The sequence below is a fragment of the Grus americana genome, chromosome 17 (assembly GCF_028858705.1).
Source record: "Grus americana isolate bGruAme1 chromosome 17, bGruAme1.mat, whole genome shotgun sequence".
Classification (NCBI taxonomy): domain Eukaryota; kingdom Metazoa; phylum Chordata; class Aves; order Gruiformes; family Gruidae; genus Grus; species Grus americana.
The window spans coordinates 16,659,434-16,677,970 of NC_072868.1; the positions used below are offsets into that span (position 1 = coordinate 16,659,434).

At 52.9% G+C, this 18,537-nt stretch overlaps 1 protein-coding gene across 5 annotated transcripts in view; it reads left to right on the forward strand.

The window, feature by feature from the left end:
- The first annotated feature begins 2,407 nt into the window (after positions 1–2,407).
- NFATC2 (nuclear factor of activated T cells 2) overlaps positions 2,408–18,537 on the forward strand; it is a 99,363-nt gene continuing 83,233 nt past the window's right edge. For 2 of the 5 annotated variants that reach the window (XM_054845522.1, XM_054845521.1), the window contains exon 1: positions 10,763–11,142. In XM_054845522.1, coding sequence (XP_054701497.1) covers positions 10,986–11,142 — 157 coding nt within the window. In that variant the 5' untranslated portion in view covers positions 10,763–10,985. Of the gene's footprint in view, positions 2,945–4,039; positions 4,103–10,762; positions 11,143–18,537 lie in introns of those variants that run through there. The other 3 variants (XM_054845523.1, XM_054845525.1, XM_054845524.1) reach the window with 3 other exon arrangements.

The following is an 18,537-nucleotide window of genomic DNA, read 5'->3' on the forward strand; positions in this document are numbered from 1 at the left end:
GAGGCTGCAGCCAGCGGAGGACACGATTCTCTCGCTGAACTCTCCAAAAGCCTTGGAAATCTTACAGTTGTGTCATATGCTGGTTTGGGGAATGCTAGCAGTCCGGAGGCAGCCGCCAGCCCTCTTTCACTTCTTTATTTATTTATTTTTTTTTTCGCTTTGCACTGAGTTTAATTTGGGTAGCAGGATTCAGCATTTTTAAGTTGGAAAAAAACTTAGTGGAAGAAGATATTTTAGGAAAACCCTGTCATGTGAACTAGCGGGAGCCGATCAAACTGAGCTATTAAAAGAAAGACATTGTATTTTTAAACGGTCCAGACTAGGGAAGCCAACCTGTGTGCCATAACCGCTGAGCTGTGACTGCTCCCCCGATTATAGCTCAGCGTGGGAGGAGGCGAAGCTTTCCGTCGGGGTCGCCCATTCTCCGCTTGCTCTGGGATACCCTTGGCAGGGCCCGGTGCCCTCGGCCCCCCCCGGGTGTGTGTGTGTGTGTGTGTGCGCGTGTGTGTGTGTCCCTGCACCCGGCTGCTCCCTCCGCTCGCCCTCGGCCCCCCCTCAGCTCGCCCCTTCCCGGCTCTGCCGGAGGGCTCCCCCCGCCTAAAGCCCCTTCCCCGGTTCCCCCCTCTGCATCTCCCAGGGCGGTTACAGCCGGGGATGCTGGGGTGACCAGGCAGTGCCGCGGCGAGGAGTGTGGCTGGTAGGGGTGGAAGCCGGGCGAAATCAATAATTCCTCCCCGCTATTAACCAACAATTGCTTTGATCGGAGAGCAAAGCGAGCAAGCTCGGTTTCCCTTTAATGTTTCGAAACAGAAATCAGGTGGTTCCGACTTGACTTCACCTGATGCAATGGTGGCTCCAATCGCACACGCCGCTTAGCCCAGGCGTGACAGCTCTGCCGCGGAGCCGGGAGCTGCTGGGTCCCGCCTGGGGCCGGGGTCGGAGCAGCGCCGGGGTGCTTGCAGGATCTCGCTCGTAAACATCGTGGCTTAGTGCGGCCGGTTGAGAGGGCTGCTGCAGGGCAAAGCGCCCGGGTCGAGCCTAAGGGCCAGGCGCAGCTTTTCGGTGCTTCTCTGCCAGCCCGCTGCCGTGCGGGCCCGGGGCTCGGGCAGGAAACCCTCGGCGAGAGAGCGGAGCTCCCAAACGGCATGGCCGCTGCGGGGCCAGCAGGGAAGGGCTTCCCCCACGGCCCGCGGGGAGGGGGGCAGCTGCCGCGGGGGGGGGGGGGGGGGGCGGCGCGGGGTTCCCGGGACGGGGCTCCCCCGCACGTCGGGGGTCGGTGGAAGCCGATTGCATAACGGGCCCGCGGAGCTGGGGAAGGTATTTCTGCCTCGGCACGTCCAAAAATGACAAAGGCTAGGAAAGTGAGGTGCGCTGAGTTTCCCTGGCCTGCCTGCAGTTGCTAGCCTGCGGGACAACAAACTCGAGAAGCAGAAAGTTTGATTGTGATACCTCCTTCGAGTCGATTTTGGGACTCAGAGAGTGAAAAATGGAAACGTCGTGCGGGTGCCAGCCAGCCCTCCGTGCAGCTCCGGGCCAAGTCCCTCCGCAGTGAGTCACTCCCCGCCGCTGCCCAGGGCTCCAGCTGACCCCGGCTCCAAGTGTGCGTTGCGGCGTTCGGTGGGGTTGTACACCCGCACCGAGGGACTGCAGAGCTGCGGGATCCCCGAAGAAGCACGCTATGTGTGTGCACCCTTGATCTCTTCTGGAAATAACAAATGTAAGTCCGGTTGCATGGAGGCACTGAGCCCAGCACGGTGTCAAGAGGCAGATGCTCGTTAACACACTAGTGAAAACTATACGTTGTGAGACGGCACACAGGTCGTGACATCTTTGACTTTATTTTCCTGTTTTCTTTTGCTTTATTTTCCTGTTTATACATAGTATGTGTAAACACACACGGGTTGTCTTGGTTTCGGAGGCTTCCTTGGCTATTTCATTCTTGCTAAGCTCCACGTGTATCAATGGAAATCCATGGGGTTGCTCCTCTCCCTTCTAAATGGATCTAAAAATAGAAACAGAGAGAGGTCTGTGAAATACCACTAAACAAATTAACCGATTTTTTTTTCTTTTCGTCTTCTGTATGAAGAATTGAGCCAGTGGTAATTAGAAGCCAAATCCTGTGCCAGTAACAAGATGGGTATTAATAGGGTGCTGGCGAATTTAAAAGACATAAATATAAGCTGGGGACTTCGGTTTTCTGAATGATTTATTCAAAGGTAAAAGCAGCAGCAGTCCGAGCTTGTCTCTGCTGGGAAGAAGGAAAACTTCTGCACAGAAGCCCCGTTGCTTTGAAAGGCTTTGCAGTGCCTGCAAGTTTTGTTTAAAAAGCACACACTGGGATTTTTAACATCATCCATATTTCTTTCTTTCTCGCTCTCTAACTTTCTGCTCAACAATTAAGTGCTTGTGCTGCAGACTGAGAAAGCCGCAGAGCTGCCTTGGCCCGGAGCTGGGAGACGTCATGGATTCCTGAGTGTGAAGTTTGCAGGAAAGCCCTCAGTTTGGGAGATGGAGGCGATCCAGGGGTTTCCATGGCACTGGGATAAACAGGAGGAAACAGTGAGGGAATCCCGTTATTTTACAGCATTCAAAGACTATAAACACTCAGAGCAGGGAAGGAAGTGGCCTTTCCCTCTCTAGTAACCCTCATCTCAGAGCAGAGAACTGACTTCACTTCAGGAACAAGCTCAGCCCAGTTCGGATCCCTCTTTGCACCTCCAAACACTTACGGAGGAGGCGAGCAAGAGGGGTTCCCTCTGTCCGGGCGGCACTGGTTGAACATGGTTTAAAGAAGATTTTTTTTTTCTTCTTCTTCTTTTTTTTTTGTTTATTTTTCCTTTTTTTTTTCTGCTATTGATTTTTTTTTTTTTTAAATTCCTGATGCAGAGAGAAACTGCCTGCAGGCTGGTACATTACCACCACATCATGAGGTCTATGGATCAAGGTAGGGTCTTACTCCTGCGCTGTGTGTCTGTGTGTGCCGTTCTGCGTGTCCGTCCCCCCCCCCCCCCGGGCTCTCTGCAGGTCGCTCCTGGCCCGGCGGGCAGCTCGGCTGGGCAGGGGGTCATGGCGAGAAGGTGCCTCGGGGAAGGGACGGGACTGGCTTTAGGTTTGGTTTGAAGCGCTCCGCGAAGGCGATACAAATCTGTCTGGAGAAACCTCCTTTAAACTTCAGCCAGAGGACTCTCCTCTTCCAAGCCATCACCCCGGGAGTCTCGCTGACTAACCTCCGGCCGCTTTAACCCTTCCGCCGCCTGCCCGGCTCGGGGGCTCGGGGCGTCGCAGGCGGCTTCCCCGGGCCCGGCGGAGCCTGCGGCGGCGCTGGGATGGGGCCGGCGGCTCCGCGGCCGCGCAGCCCTCGGGGATGCCCGCGGCTCCCGTCGGGGTCGGCGCCCCCGCGGGCCGTGCGGGGGAGGGGGCGAGCCGGGGCCGGGGGGCTGTGGGCGGCCGCCGCGCTCCCCTCCGCCGCGGTGTCCCTCCCGGTGCCGGTAAGAGTTAAGCGCGGCGAGAGGAGGAGTCTGCCCCGCTGTCAGCGCTCAGTGCGCGCCCCCTGCGCGGCCGCTCGGCTCCGCGCCGCCCGAGGGTCCGCTCCGACCCCAACCGACACCCCCCCTCCGCAGCGGAGACACCCCCCGCACCCCCCCCCCGCGGCCGCCCCGGGCCCATCGCGGCGGGGGGGCAGCCGTCCAGGAGGGGCCGCGGCACCCTCCGTCCTCCCCCGCGGTGGCGAGCGAGGCTGCGGGCCCCGGGGGAGGGCGAGGCGCCGGGAGCGGCTCTGCGTGGGGACGCGGAGGGGCTGCAGGCACGGCAGCGGCTGGGCGATGCTGGCACGGAGCCGTCTCTCCGGCAGGGAGTGGGGGGGTCTCCGGGCACAGCCGTGCGCGGGGCTCTCGGGGTCGGCGTGGCCACCGGCGGCGGATCCAGGCGGAGGATGCTCCGCGCTAGGAAACGCCTCGCCGCCCGTAGCTCGGCTGCTGTAAAGCACCCGTGGACCAGCGAGCCCGGCTGCTCCCCCCGGACCCTGCAGCCCCCTGCCCAGGCGGGCGGCCCGCTGCCCCGGGGTGCTCGGCGCTGCACCCCGCGGGCCGGGCGGGGAGCGCAGGTGAGTTGCAATTTTGACGGGGCTGCCGGTCCGGGAGCTGCGCGGAGAGGGGGCAGGAGGCGGAGAAGGGAAGCGCTTTTCCATCGACTCGCTCCAGTTTAGATTCCCCCGCCCTCCGGCCGGCCAGCGCCGAGCCTGCCCGCCGCGCTCCCCGCCCCGCCGCCGGCGCTGGCACCGCCGCTCGGCCGCTGACTCAGAGCCGCCCCGGGCGCTCCCGGGGCCGGCGGAGGGGGGACGCGGCTGTGGCGGGGCTGAGGCGGGATCGCAGGGCTTCGCTTGAAGGGCCCTTGGTAGCGGCTATTTGTTTTCTCCTGCCGCAGCAAGCTCCCCGGGCACCTGCCAAAACACACTCATTAACACGTACACCCAAAGGGGATCATCCGAGAGCTCCGATTCTCGGACAAGCCAATGGAAAGGCTCTGAGTGGCTTTATACCGCCTTAGGATCAGGCCATTGCCCTGCCTCGTGTATCCTCGGCTTGCTCCAGACAAAACTCCCTCTCTCCTGAGCGCTTCGGCGGCTCTTAGTCACTCTCACAACACCCCGGAGAAGTTATTTTGCTGCAGAGAGAGCACGGAAGGGAAAGATAGGAGACTTCTTGCACTTCTCAGTGCTGGCAAGGTCCCGCTCTCACCTGCTATAGGATAGCAGTGGATCAAAGCACGAAACAGCACTCCAGTGGCAGCTCCCACAACTCCCATTGCTATGCAGCTCTGCTTTCCCCAGAGCCCTGCAGTCGCAGACCAAAATGAAAGGCACTGATTTTTTTTTTTTTCCCAGATCAAATATTTGAGAGCACAGTAGCCAGATGAGCAGTGCAGTCATTTGCGCGGCAGAGCCCAGAGATGTTCTGCAAAGCATATGCTCCTGGGCCCCAGCATGTATTTTTCCCTTTTGCAAAATGCTTGCTCCTGCCGGTGGCATAGGGGCGATGGGAGCAGACCCTGGCACCGACTCGCCTTCGTGTCACAAGTCTGCTCCCAACGCTTCCACAAAGAAAGAGCCGCATGAAACTGCTAGAGGTTAATAGCACATGGCACTTTTGGGATCCGTCTCTGGCTTCGGGAGGATTTCTGCACCCACAACAAAGCGCAAGAGTCTCATTAACGTAGGGTGTGTAAGTGATGATGTGCTAATAATTTTAGGACCTAGCCCCCTTTTATGATTAGAGCAGGCTCGGAATGGGGAATGAAGACTTTGCACAGCCTGACACACTGCTAGCAAAAAGATGCTTCGGGAGCTTTGCTCCCTGAGCTGCGCTTCTGCAAGTGTCAGCAAGACACTAACCATGGCAGACTTTCATCAGGTGAGCACGAGTCCCTGTGCCATCCTGTCCCACATCTGTTAACGCTCCGTCACTCGAGGTAGCCCCTCTCTATCCGTAAGCCTGCCCCGCGGGACACAGTTACACCAGCTAGCAGTCAGCAGATGATTTCAGAGTCTTTCATACAGGGCAGGAATCACATTCGCAGATGGGACACTGACATAATTGGAGCACTCTTTTATAACAGTCCAATAGATATTCTAACTGAAATGTTTCATCATTCATTTTTTGAAAATAGCCAAGGATAATAATATCCTAGAACTTCTTTTCCACTACTGGCTTAATCTATTTTTTTAAACTATGATATGTGCATTCCTTTGGTTTGCACAGCAGACTTCAGAACTTAACGGGAACACAGAGATATGAGCAATTTTTCCATTGTCCTTTCCTGCCAAACCACTTTAAGCCTGAAATTGGGGGGTAATATCTCTGACTCAACCTGACCCCAAAATTGAATAGTAGCGTGTGTGCCTCTCAAAGGAAGCACCAGAACGTTTCTCCCCTCTCTCTCTCTCTTTCCTTTTTTTTCTCTAATAGCACTCCCCACACTCCAGACCAAGCAACTAGTCACTCACAGTCTGAGCTCATTTTAAAGAGCTTGGATTAAGTCCATGTGCAAGTTTTAGTTGCCTGTTAAATTTCTAATGCCTGCCACATACACCATTAGAACACTTAGATTTTTAAGACAGCATTGACTCGTATTTTCTTTGGGGTTTAGCTGCTAAATAGTCATGCAGCATTTTTAATCTACTTTTCTCTACTGCTTTTTCTTTTAAAAAGTTTAATATGAGGGTATTACAGTATTACAGACCCAGTGTAAATTATGTAATGTGGACCACATCATAATTACCACAGTCACCGTATTTCTGAAAAGATCATTTAAAACTTTCTTCAGCTCGGAGCATCATCCGGTCGCTTGCAATAGTGAAGTTATTGGTACAGGGAATACAATGGGACAGTATAAGTAGAAGCTGAAAATAGTGAATGATAAATTAGTTCTGCAATAAATTTAAATGCTGAAAATTATGTTGAGTAGATTTTAAATCAGAGGTTATATTACACTAGAAACTACTCTTTCTTAGCTTTGTTTATTGCATTCCTTGTCCCCTAGTACCTAGGTAGTCCAGTATTCACATACTTTTAAAGTTTATTAAAGCAAATCCCTGCCAAAGGCAAGCGCTGATCCAACTATGTGGAAAAGGACTCCTTCCATTCTCCAGTTCCCTGAAATGGCAGCACAATGTATTTCCAGTTCTGCTCTGTGTAGAGGCTGCTGCAAGTATACGTGGCTGCAGTTTTTGTTAATGCTGCCAGGGACAGACTTTGCTTAAGTTCTTGAAACACCTTTTTGGCTCATGAAAACAGCTTTAAAAAAAAAAAGGAGTTAATGCTGACTCCCAGATCTCTAACGTGGGTGCTGCGAGCCCAAGCGGAGCTGTGACCAGGGGCCGTGTCGGTCTGTGGATGGTGGTAACAAGAGAAATAAATGGAGGATCCTTGTAGAAAGGAAGTGTTTCTGATACGAAAAAGATTGAGATTTAGGGAAACCAACTAGTATTTCCGGTCTTTGGACACTGTATTCCAGCCTTTCACTCCAGCCCTAATGGAAAACAAGCATTAGGAAGTGTTTGTCACGTTGTTTGGGTTTTTCCTTTGATTTGGAGTGGCTGGATTTTTCTTCTGAGTGTATGTATTGAGCTGAAGAGTCCACAGTCTCTTTAAGTCTAGTAGTCTCCCTGCTTTTTCTTCATCGCTAATTATTCATTACAGACTGTGGGCAGTATTTGTCAGTTATGTAGCTATAACAGCTAAAACTTAAACAATTCATAATGGTTTATTCTCATTGTTGTCTCAAGAGCATGCTTTGGGTCTAAACTAAACTCCGCTCAGCCCTTGGAGGGCTCCAAAAGCTATAGCTGTCGCTTGAGCTGAATTCTGCAGCTGCTTGCACCTAGTAATGGTTCCATGTGCCTCTAATATTTAGGCCAGATCTATAGTTTGTGGATTTGCACCATTTCTGCTCAAAATAACACGCTTGTAGGTTCCAGCACAGCCCACAGTATAACTCACACCTCAGTGCACTCAAAGCCTGTGGAAACTGTTACTCCTATACGTTACGCTGCAGCGGTCATATGGGACCAGTGTCCTTATGTGCCCTGTGAGCCGCAGAAGGGGAACCCAGTGGATCGTATCCCCGGTGCCTGTTGCTGCTTGGCATCTGTCAAGTTGTCCGCTGGGCAAAAGAGATGAATCCTATAAGCTGAGCTAATTCCTACGTTTCTCTAACACTTTTCTCATTGCTGTCTTGTCACCCTAAGTCCTCGCCAGTGTCAGAATTTACGATTACATGTATTAGCGGTGAAACTATTTCGGATGACATGGTCATCTTGGAAAGCGAAAGGTACATTTTCCATTTGTGGAGTATTACTAATTCTAGGAGTAGCTGAGGATAAGTTTGAAACTTCACATGCTTAATGGATTGCAGGCGAGCTAGGAAATAGAGGATAAAGGATTGGGTAAAGATTTAGCAGAAGTTGGGGTCATCTCCCCATGCTCTCCTGCCAGTCACCCATATCTTACTTAAAAAGGCCAATGTTATTGTTCGTGTCTTTTCCTTTTGTGGCTAATACAAATGATGCTATCCAATTGTGCTCCATGTGTTGTTAGCTGCAAGGATGACAGCTCTCTTTAGTGCTAAGCCAAGATCAGCGAGTATATTTGGTTTTTCTAATGAATTTTAACTAGAAGGGCCAACGATAAAAGGCTAGCGCTCCAGCAAACAGTAAGCATCATTTTAGAACAGATATATATATAAATTGGCCAATTTAATGTATGTTTTCTTTACACTAAACAATTCAGAATGAATCAAGCCCTCAGACAGAGCAGCATGTGCTCCCCAAGGGCCGGCAGCCTCCGTTCCCCACGCACGTTCCTGAGGGTAAGAGCTCAACCCCATCTGCAGCTTTCTGGGGTGGCCTCATTTCTGAGTGCCGGTAGCCAAGACCGCTAATCACCGGCTGCGCTGGCTTCCCCGTCGGTGCCCGGCGGCAGCAGAGCCCTGTCTCTGGCCGAACCAGACACTACGAAACTACAGAGAGCGAGCGCCTCATGTAGTTTTAAGAATCGCTGCAGCAGATGAGGTAGACTTTAGCTGTGGTCTCCAGCTCAACCACAGAGCGAGCGCTGGATCCTTTTCAAAACAGGCTTCAGCGGTCCCTGCACCGAGCAAGGAGCCACCTCGGGTCAGGCAGCAGCCTCGTGTTGCGCAGGAGGAGGCAGACACAGCCTACGACCTTCTCAGGCCGTTTACACACGCGCGTGCACATCACAGAGGGCTGCGTGCTGACGCCCAGCAAAGCGCCATTCCTGGTTGTTTTGGCAGCGTGTGCAGGAGAGAGTTCAGATGGTTTGGTCCAAGGAAGCTATCGTGTTACTATGTATATTATGCGTTAACGAGAAAAAAATATTGTCCTTTATGTCTCTGCTGAGTTCTAGTATGGCATTGATTGCAGTGAAATCACTCATTAATCTAGTGGCTGTGAATACGGAATAATGGCTTTTCCCTCTCCGTTTAAATTGCACTCCAGCGGGAAATGTATAGAGAGAATATACCGGTAGGGTTCTTGTATTTCCAGCTCACCATCTCCTCCTGTAAATACCTCAGTAAAAACCCTGGTGCATCCCGCCTGCGGGATCACCTGCCCTTTCTGAAAATCTGGTTTCCGCATCCCTTGGCACTTTCCAGTAACAAGTTAATGCCATAAAGGCCTAATTCCACTCTGACCATTCCCCACCTGCCTTCATGCAGCCCCAACAGCAGTTTTTGCCGTTCCCCTTACTCCCCGTTCATGCCCAAAATCGCCGTGCAGTGTTTCTGCTCACCATTAGGTGCCTCTAACGCCTCCCAGTAGCTGCTGCGGGGTGACCGGCCGGTGCGAGGCTTCTGCTGGGGTTCCTCAGAAGCTCCATGTAGACACTGATTTCAAAACCCAGGAAAAGTCCGAGATCTTGCACTCTGGACCGGCAAAGGATGGAGCAAAAGGGTGTGATGAGAAAGTGATTTGTCATTACTTGGCTGGCCACATTAACGATAAAAGTGACAGAGTATAAGCCTAAACATAGAGATTCTGGTTCATGTGTGCCATAAAACAGACCTTCTGTGACCTTATGTAAGTAACTTAGGGTCAGGTTTGTACTGTAGTTAATGCTGTCGTGCTAACAGGCTTAGCAAACAAAAACAAGTTGAAGTAAACACCAAAATACTTTTTTAATGATCTCCGTCCCTCTGCCTTTGCCTCCCTTCCCTGTCTACAGACTAAGAGCATTTTTCAAACTCACAGACCCGGTGACAGCCATCCGTACTGTAATAAAGGGGACCATACAAACAGGTAAGCGAGGGAACAGAGTCTTCTGACCACAGATGCTCTAAACACACAAATTTAGGATCTCCAGTTACCCACGAGTGAAGTCATTGCTGGTTGTAGCAGCCATCGGAGGGGCAGAAGGCTGTTGGGAGGCAGCAACCAGCACCCTGTGAAGGGCCTGGGCAAGACGTTGATGAATAGAGTCAATGTGGCGAAGGTGGCCGAGGGTACCTGGGGAAGCTGGCAGCGCTGGCAGTGTGGTCAGCAGGGAACGCGGCGAGAGCCATTCTGTGAAACACCGTTTGTGAGCAAGGCAGGAGGAGAAGAGAGGCCTTGTGCACGAGGGACTTGATGTTACTGAAGGTGCTCCAGTTAGGACAGGTTGGCCTGCGATTGCACTAGGAGACGCTCCCAGAAACCTGCCTGCTGCTGCCTTGGCAGGAGCACGTGGCGGGGGACACATGAAGCCTGGAGAAGGGAAGGGCAGCACCTGGGCTGCCTGGAGCTGCTGGAGATCTGGAAACCTCATCAGAGAGGGGCCCGACTGCTGGGGAGGAGGAGGAGGCTGCGTGCAAGACAGTAAGTCATGCTCAGCCTCGGGTAACAGGGCAGAGACGGCTCACCGAACGGGCTGAATGGCGGTTCTGGAGGCTCCATGCCCCCGCAAGGCCGCTACTTCCCTCTCAGCCCTGTCCTTCCCCACTTTCCCTCCTCCCCAGGCCCCTCTCCCCCGCTCTCCCACCACGACCCTTGCAGGCACACCCCCCCCCCCCCTCCCCTCCCCTCCGGGACCCCCACCTCCTGCGGGGCCGGGGCCGGTGCGGTGCGGTGCGGTGCGGCCCGGGCTGGGCCGGGCTCCTCCTCCCGGGGGCGGCCCCGGCGGCAGGTGGCTGCTCGGAGCAGGAAGCCGCCAGCGCCGGTCGCGCCGCTCCCTCGTGTGCCGCGCCGGGGCTCCCCGCCCGCACCCCGCCGTCGGGGGCAGCCGCGCCCGCCTCAGCGCCCCCCGGAGATCTTTTTGCTTCTTTCTCCCTCTTTTTTTTTTTTTTTCCCCCCTACAACTCCTCTCCACTTGCGCTTGGAAGGATACCTACGGGTTTCGCGGCGGTTATCGCGCTTCGGGCTCCTTTCGGCAGCCGGCCAGCCCCGGGCGAGCCTCCCCTCCCGCCCCGCCGCTGCCGGGCGGGCTCTGGCCGCGATGAGCGCCGCCGCCCCGGCCCCGGAGCCCGACCCGCAGGAGGGGGGCCCCGGGCATGGCCCCGGCCCCGGCCCCGGCCCGGCCCGGGAGGGCAGCCCGCAGGAGGAGTTTGACTTCTCCATCCTCTTCGACTACGACTACCTGAAGCCGATTGAAGGTTGGTGAGGAGCCGCCGCAGGAGCAGCCGGTGCCGAGCCCCGACGGGGCCGCCTGGGCCGGACCCAGCGGCTCCGGGGGCCGGGCCGGGCGCTGCCTGCGGCCCTCCGGGCAGCCCCTCGCAGGGCGGCAGAGACCCGGGGTGCTCCGGGGCCCTCGCGGGGTCTGCCGCCGGGCATGTGCCCGGGACCGGCGTGGCGATGGATGCCGAGCGGTGTCTGCTTGGCGGGCTGTGCTGGGGCTGGGCTGCTGGGGGGTGCGGTGCTGCTTCAGCCTGCAGGCGCTTGCGAACGGCCGCTGTCACAGGCGGCGAGTGGCTTGGTCCCCATCTGGTGATGGAGCGTCTGAGAGCGGCCGTGGGACCTTCCCATTATTTACACCGTCGTGTACGTGGGTATCGGAGCGCAGCTGTGAAAGGCGAAGCAGAAGAGCTTAGCTCGGTTGGTCTCCTCGGGACCATCATCGTCGTGATGGTAGAGGGTGTTCTGGAAAGTCGGAAAGCCAGCCTGACTCGGAGTTAGGTACCTGAGAGGACTCTGACCGTCCTGCTGGGATGGCAAGGAGCTGGGGAGATCCGTTTCCAGTTTGGGTCCAAACACCGCAAGCTTAAGTTGCATTAAAAAAGAAAAAAGTGACAGTCTCTTCTACTTTTCTGAGTTTACACAAGTCTGTGATACTAAAAGCACTGTGACAAGTGTTCCCTGACTCGAAATAATTCAATCAGTTGATGATACTACAAATCGATACTTCCTATCCCATAGAACACAGATTTGTGTAAACCAGACAAAGCCAAAAGAGACAGGACCCAGAGGAAAGAATTGCTGGGATATTGTTTCTAAGAGACACGTGTTTTGATGCTGCACAGCTGAGAGGTGGCATTGCTGTAGGGCATTTGAAGAGAGAGATGTTGTGTTCCTGGGGGACAGTGCAGGAGAAGGAGACCTATTAGGCCTGAATCGTGGTATCATTAGTGGAACAGGGAGCTGTTACTGAGTTTTATTCTTTGTTTACTTGCTTAAATATACAGATGTGCACCAGCATCAAAGCCGAGTGAGGATGGTTAATGTCATCAAATGTACAAAGCTGAATTTTCTGTCAAGGCTTAATGTAGATCAAGCCATGCTAAAATAAATCCACGATGGGGAGAGGTCAGTGATTTTAATGAAAATACATTAAATCTCAGTGAAGGCTTCAGCTGCTGCTTTTTTCACACAGAGTAGTGCTGTGAAGCCTTAAGTGGGAAGTTCCACAGAATATAATAGTACGTAGGTGGGGGGTAGAAAGTTTAATCTTCAAACCACATAAATGCAGAGCAGTGTATGCTTGTAGTAGAAGTAACTTCCTTCTTGAGCCTGCTTTCTCCACATTTGAATGAGTGGAAACCATAATTAGTAGTAATTTTGTTTGTTCCAAAGATGGAAATCATTAGCATAAAAAAAAAAAAAAAACAGATCACAACTATATATACTAGCATTGTAATCTGGAGAATATTCTCCCTGGTTTTGAAAGGCACTAGCTAGAGTCTGTAAGCAATCCAGTATACATCCGTGACCTTTAATGTACAAAAGATTAAAGCATGTTTACATGAGAACAGAAAATGTTCAAATTTTGAGAAAGGGCTTTATCCACATGCTGGTGGTAAATGATGATCGTTGTTCATGTGCGATTCTGGCCTCGTCTGAACTGCAGTTGGGAAAACAAGTCCTTTTCAGTGGAGGATTCAAAATGGAACCAAAACCATAGGAGTGTCTGTGGATCCCAGCACTTCAGTCTGGTTCCTGCATTCAGAGCCTGTTTGAAAGAAGCCCTGGTTTCTTCAGAGTCTGGCCTGCTCCACCCGCCGCTCACGACAAGTCCTGTAATAACAAATCTCTGTAAACATGCTAAAAGTGATCTTTTTTTAAAAAAAATTTTTTTTTTTTAGGGAAAAATGTAAATTTGGGGCTCTAGGAATGGATTTGGGGTGAAAGTTTATTTCTGATAAACAGTTTTTTAAAAGGTTGGGATTTGACAGTATCCACCTAAGCTTGTGTTTTATAAGTAGGATCTATATCACAACTTGTTGCCATGGAAATGCCAGAAATATCCTTACTGAAAGCGGCTGGCGTTCAGCAGTGCTTATGTGTGCCTGAGACAACAGGAACACGGACTGCTATAAAAGCATCGGGGGAAAAAAGGGTAAATAAAAATCCTACGGTCAATATTATTAATATTAGATATTCCTCTCTAAGCCAGCCGTTTCCAAAAGCAGGAGTGCTGTACAAAGTGCCATTTTCCATGTGCCCTTTACTTTTACCCTTACTTGCGAGACTGTAATTAGCTGTCTTCTCCTCAGCATCGGCACACCAGAACATCTGCCTTCAGACGGCTGAACTCAGGGGTGTGCGCAGGCGAACAGGCTTTGGGACGTTTGGGCAACGCGGGTATCCTGCGCTGTTAGGTTGAAATTGTGATTTTGCTTGGGCATTGAGGATGATTTCTTTTAAATCCTTTTAAAAAAAAGTGTTGGATGCCTTCCGTTGAGAGATGCATGTGGAGGTATCGCCAGTGGTGTCCCAAGTCTTAGCTTATTTCAGACTTGAAAGGTGCTCAATATCCTTGTTTCTGTGCAGAGCAGATCAACAGAAAGTCAATGAGCATCTAACTGGCTCCTGCAAATCGGGCTCCCAGATAAGTAAGTTCTGATAACTGCTTTGTGTATTATTCCACAATACCTGTCGTTGGCCACTATGAGACAAAATACTGAAACGCCAGACAACTGCTCTGCTGCAGCACCTCGCTTCAGGTATTTTTGTTCTGTGTTCACTGTGTGATGATCTGATGGGTAAAGCTGCTGCTTCATTTTTAGTTTTTGAGGTTAACCCTTCTGAGGACTGATCCTCTGAGGGGTGTTTCGAAACTTAAAATCCAAACAAAGTCCATCTTTAAGTAAGTTTCCAGACAACATCCTGCCCAAAGACACCAGGTGAGAATGGATATTGGAAGGAGTTTCTGGTAGGCTCAAGCCGTTGCTGTAGCTCAGCAGGCTCTTGCATTGCATCTGGTGATACGAATCTGCAAGGTCTCTGTATGTATAACATAGAAAGGGGAAGCAGGGAGCATCTATAAATATTAATATTCTTCTAAATGCTTGCTTGTATGTAGACAGGCTCCCAGGGACATTGCCACCTCGTGCAGGTGTCAAGCCCTGTTTAATTTGCCTTGTTCCTTCTTTTTCTCCCCAATACAAAGCTATTAAAGGAAAAAAAAAAAGGAAAAAAAAAAAGAAAAAAAAAGGAAAAAAAAAAAAAGCTTGCAGCTCGGTCCTGGTGTCTGGCTCAGTAACACAGGAGGCAGTGTTCAGTGGCAGCCCCGCAGTGAAGCAACAAATTTGCACATGTAACAGAGAATACCAGATTTCACTCAGGAAATCAACTTTCACTTTGAGCTTCCAAGCAGCTCGTGTAAATAACAGACGACTTGGCTTTTGAAAAATGCAAACAAGCTCTGGGCTGGACCCTTCAAATTACAATAAGCAAATTAATTAAAAGAAGTTGGACTCTTTTACTTATGCAAATAAGAAACTCCATTTAAATCCCAGGAGCTGCGCTGCAGCAGACGGACGTGAGGTCAAACCCCAACTTCTCCCCCTGCCCTCCCTTGTCCCGCACGCGGCTGCCTTTAGCTTGTCCTAGATGATTTGTATTAACCCATCGTGGAATGCAGCTGCCGGGCTGATCTGTTATTCCCTAATTTCATGCTAATTACCAAGGTCACGTTTGGCTGACTGAATGGCTTTGAAGTTGCTGCCTTGTTTAAAAACCGGCGGAGGGTGGGCGCTTGCAAAGCCACGTGTGCACACACGCACTGCTGTGTCCATCCGGCTTGGGAAATCTTGGAGCCCAGCAGGACCCGCTGTGGGTTCTCCTTTCTGCCTTGCAGAGGTGTGTGGAAAGCAGTGTTTTGAATCGAGGGTTAAGTCCTTTCAGACTTAAATCCCTTGTTCTTTTCCACCTGTGCTTTAACTCCCCTGGCTAGTCCGTACTAGGGCCGGTCCCGCCGGGGCTGCCTGAGTCCGCAGGGGCTGCTCAGCTGTTTGCCCACTGCAGGGTGGCACGCAGCGCCCTGCTGCCCTCCCCTCTTGTGGGGAGAGGAGAGATGGCCTTGTGAACTAGGAGCTGGGTAAAGGCTATGGAAAAAAGGAGGGAACGAGAGCTGGCAGCTCGCGTGGGATGCTCGGGGGCTTGGAGGTAGGGCTTCCATGTCGTGGCCTCGGGTGACAGTGGGCTGCTTGCTGACAGTAAAGCTGAGAACATCAGGAGGTGCCAGCGTTGTCTGGGTGTGAAATTTGCTTTCTTTTAACCCCCTTTCAAACAAGAAGGAACTTTAGGTACTGAATCAGAGCATGATTCAGCAGTGAAACCTCAGGCTGGGAAATGCCCGAGTGAAGGGAGGTGGGGAGCGCTGTACCTGCCCCTGCAGCGCGTGGCAGAGGAGCTGAGCCGAAGCTGCTGAGCTGAAGCTGCTGAGCTGTTTGCTGAGATGCCCCTCAGAAGAGCCGTGGAGAGGACAGGCCTTCGCAGGAGCGTTTCAGCCTGCGTTCTGGGATGCAGCATGCAGGGACAGGTGAACCCGTGAAGGTGGCACAGCTTCGGGTGCAAAGCTGTACCTCTGGGCATCTGCACAAAGGTTTCAAAGCTGCTTCAGTTCTTGAGCGACACCTTTGCTGGGCTGGTCCGGCACATCATTACTCTCTTGCGAGGGGTGCAGTGCCCTCTCACCCCCGTGGGGAGCCCGGCAGGCGGGGGGCCGGGCTGCCCCTTGCCACCCCCGGAGCGCCCAGCCAGCAGCGTGAGGTTTGCTGTCCTCAGCTCCTGCCACCCCAACCAAGCTCACCTTGGCAGCTCAGGGAGAAGCATGGGTGTTGCTGGGGCCGTCTGCCTGCCTGGAGCCGTTCCCACGCCCCGGGCTGCTCCACGTTCTGCAGATGCAGAGAGAAAGCAGCCGGGCTGGGGGAGCAGCCTCTCCCCGGCCCCGCTCAAAGGCAGGAGCTTGGCGGTGTTTCCAAGAGCAAACGCTCCCGTGGTGCTCGCCGGGGGAGGCTGGGATGTTGGCTCGGGTCTGCCCTGTCGTCGAGTGGATTCCAAACCCCCGCCTGCCTGAGCCGAGCTGGCTGGGAGCGGGGCAGCCAGACCCCTCCTACGGAAGCAAAAAGCAGAATTTCTCCTGATTTCGGTGGAAGAGCCGTTTACTTCCGGAGAGCAGCACTCGCTGCTTCACCCAGCTGCCCCTTTTCCCTCCCCCGGTGAGGTCAGACCCTTGCGTTGTAGCATCACCGGCATCTCCATGGCAACAGACCGTGACGTCACAGGCATGGGCAATAGCACCCGGGACAGTGATTTCATTGTACCTCCGAAGTTATGCAGGGCCGGGGCTGGGTCAGGAGATCTCCCCAAACCCCCCGGGCCCTGACGAAGCCGTGCCGATGCGTCAGGGCCGGCAGCCTCTCCCTGCCCGAGACGCAGCCTCAGCCCCTGGGCATCCCTGCCCGGCGCGCTTCCCCCGGCGCTCTTCAAACGAGCCGAGCTTTTCTTGTCTGCAGTCTTGCCCGCATTCCTGTGCTGCTGCCTGCTTTATTGATAATTTGCCATGTGGGGGGGAAACTAAATATTTTTGCTCTACGGAAGGCTGTGGGTGGTGTCGGCTTGGCAAAGGGCGCCTGCCTGCTCGCTGCCTGCGAGCGCTGGGTGAGCAATCCTGCTCTGCGCGGCCCGTGAAGCGCTGCGGAGGAGTGCTCGGCGAGCGTGCCGGGTGAAGGCAAGGGCTTGCTGCGGCTTGTTGTTGTGCGTAAACGTTGTTATTAATATCTGGGACGTGGATCCTCTCGGGGGTGAATGCCAAGGATGAAAGTGCTCGTTTAAACACAGTATTTCAGGGAAAAGCAAAGAAAACTCAGGTTATCTAAAGCCCAGTTTTCCATGGGCAGAAAGCGTGGGTGGTGGTGTGTGTTTGTTATTCAGGAGACTTTAAAAATTACACGTGCACGTGCAAATATGTTTGCTTTTCCCATACCCCTCCGCACAAATCTGCACAGGCTAGCTTTGCTGCTCAGCGTGTGTTGTGAGGAGGTTTAATTCTTTGCCTGTCGTCTGTGGATCTGCACAGCGTGGTTTAACGGGTGCGGTGGGGGCAGCTCTCCCTGTAGGGGGGAACCGAAAAGGTCGCCTGTTCCTTGATGTTCAGCCCGGAGAGCTTTTCCGCGGTCGCTGGTCACTGGACGGATCCTGCCCCGAGTGCTGGCGTCAAGCCTCGCTGTGTCGGTGCGGATTTTGCTCCTTGCATCAATGTAAATGGGAGCGATTCTTCTGAAAGCGGTGGGCGTGATGTTTGGGGTGACTGTGGCGGGGGGTGCCGCTCCGAAGGAGTGGCGACTTTTATTCAGAGTGAATCGTAGCATCAATATCTAGGTTTGATGCGTCAGAGTTGGAGTGATGACACGCTAATCCTGTGAATGCCAAAGCTCTGATATCGAGATTGACGATGCTAAAAATATGTTCGGCTGAAAATTCAGTTACTCGTTGCTGTTTTCGACATCCCCGAAACAGCTGTGTGCTGGGATTAAAAGCCAGAGGGAACCTTAAGGAATCTGCAAGCCTCTCCCAGTCGTCTCCCATCCCGTCACATAGACATTCTGTGTGTTGGTTTGTTTGGTCGGCTGTCGGGGTTTCCCGCTAAACACGAAGGCTCAGCAGTTCCTGCTACATTTTTTCTTTCTGTGGAGTTTTCTCCAGGTTGCGCAAAGCATTGAGCACAAAAAGTGTCAAAAATCAGTGGAGGATTTTGCTTTCACAAAAAGAAGCATTTAAAACTGAAAACGAACAGAACCCCCCTGAAATTAAATCACAGTCTCTCTGGGTGCAGAAGTTTCACATTGATCTTTTGCCACTTTTGCAGAAAGCACAGTCAGGTCCTCCCTGGCTTTATGTACAATATGGTTTGCTCATGGGAGATGCTGCCTCATGTAGAGCAGGAGTTAAGAGAAAATGCTGGAACAGTTATTTAAAAATTTGAATGAAACCCGCTTCGCCTGTGACACATACTGATCCGTGCCGGGGGCGAGCAGGCAGCGTGGATGAGCCTCAAACGGTGGAGCTGTTTCAGGTATTTCCTGTTGGATACATCCAAATCTGTAAAAACATATACAAATCCTGAGAGTATTTTTCATGCTTTTGTGTAATGACCAATATTCCTCAGTTGCTCCCGGGCTGGGGAAGCCCCCGGAGCTGATGTACATCGAGGGGTCTGTCCTGGGGATACCCGGCATGACCCTGCTCTCGCGGATGCCGCTGGTGGGGTGCTGGGACGAGATCAGAGCTGGGCGTAGCGATGCTGGTGGGAATTGTGTGTTGCCTGGAAG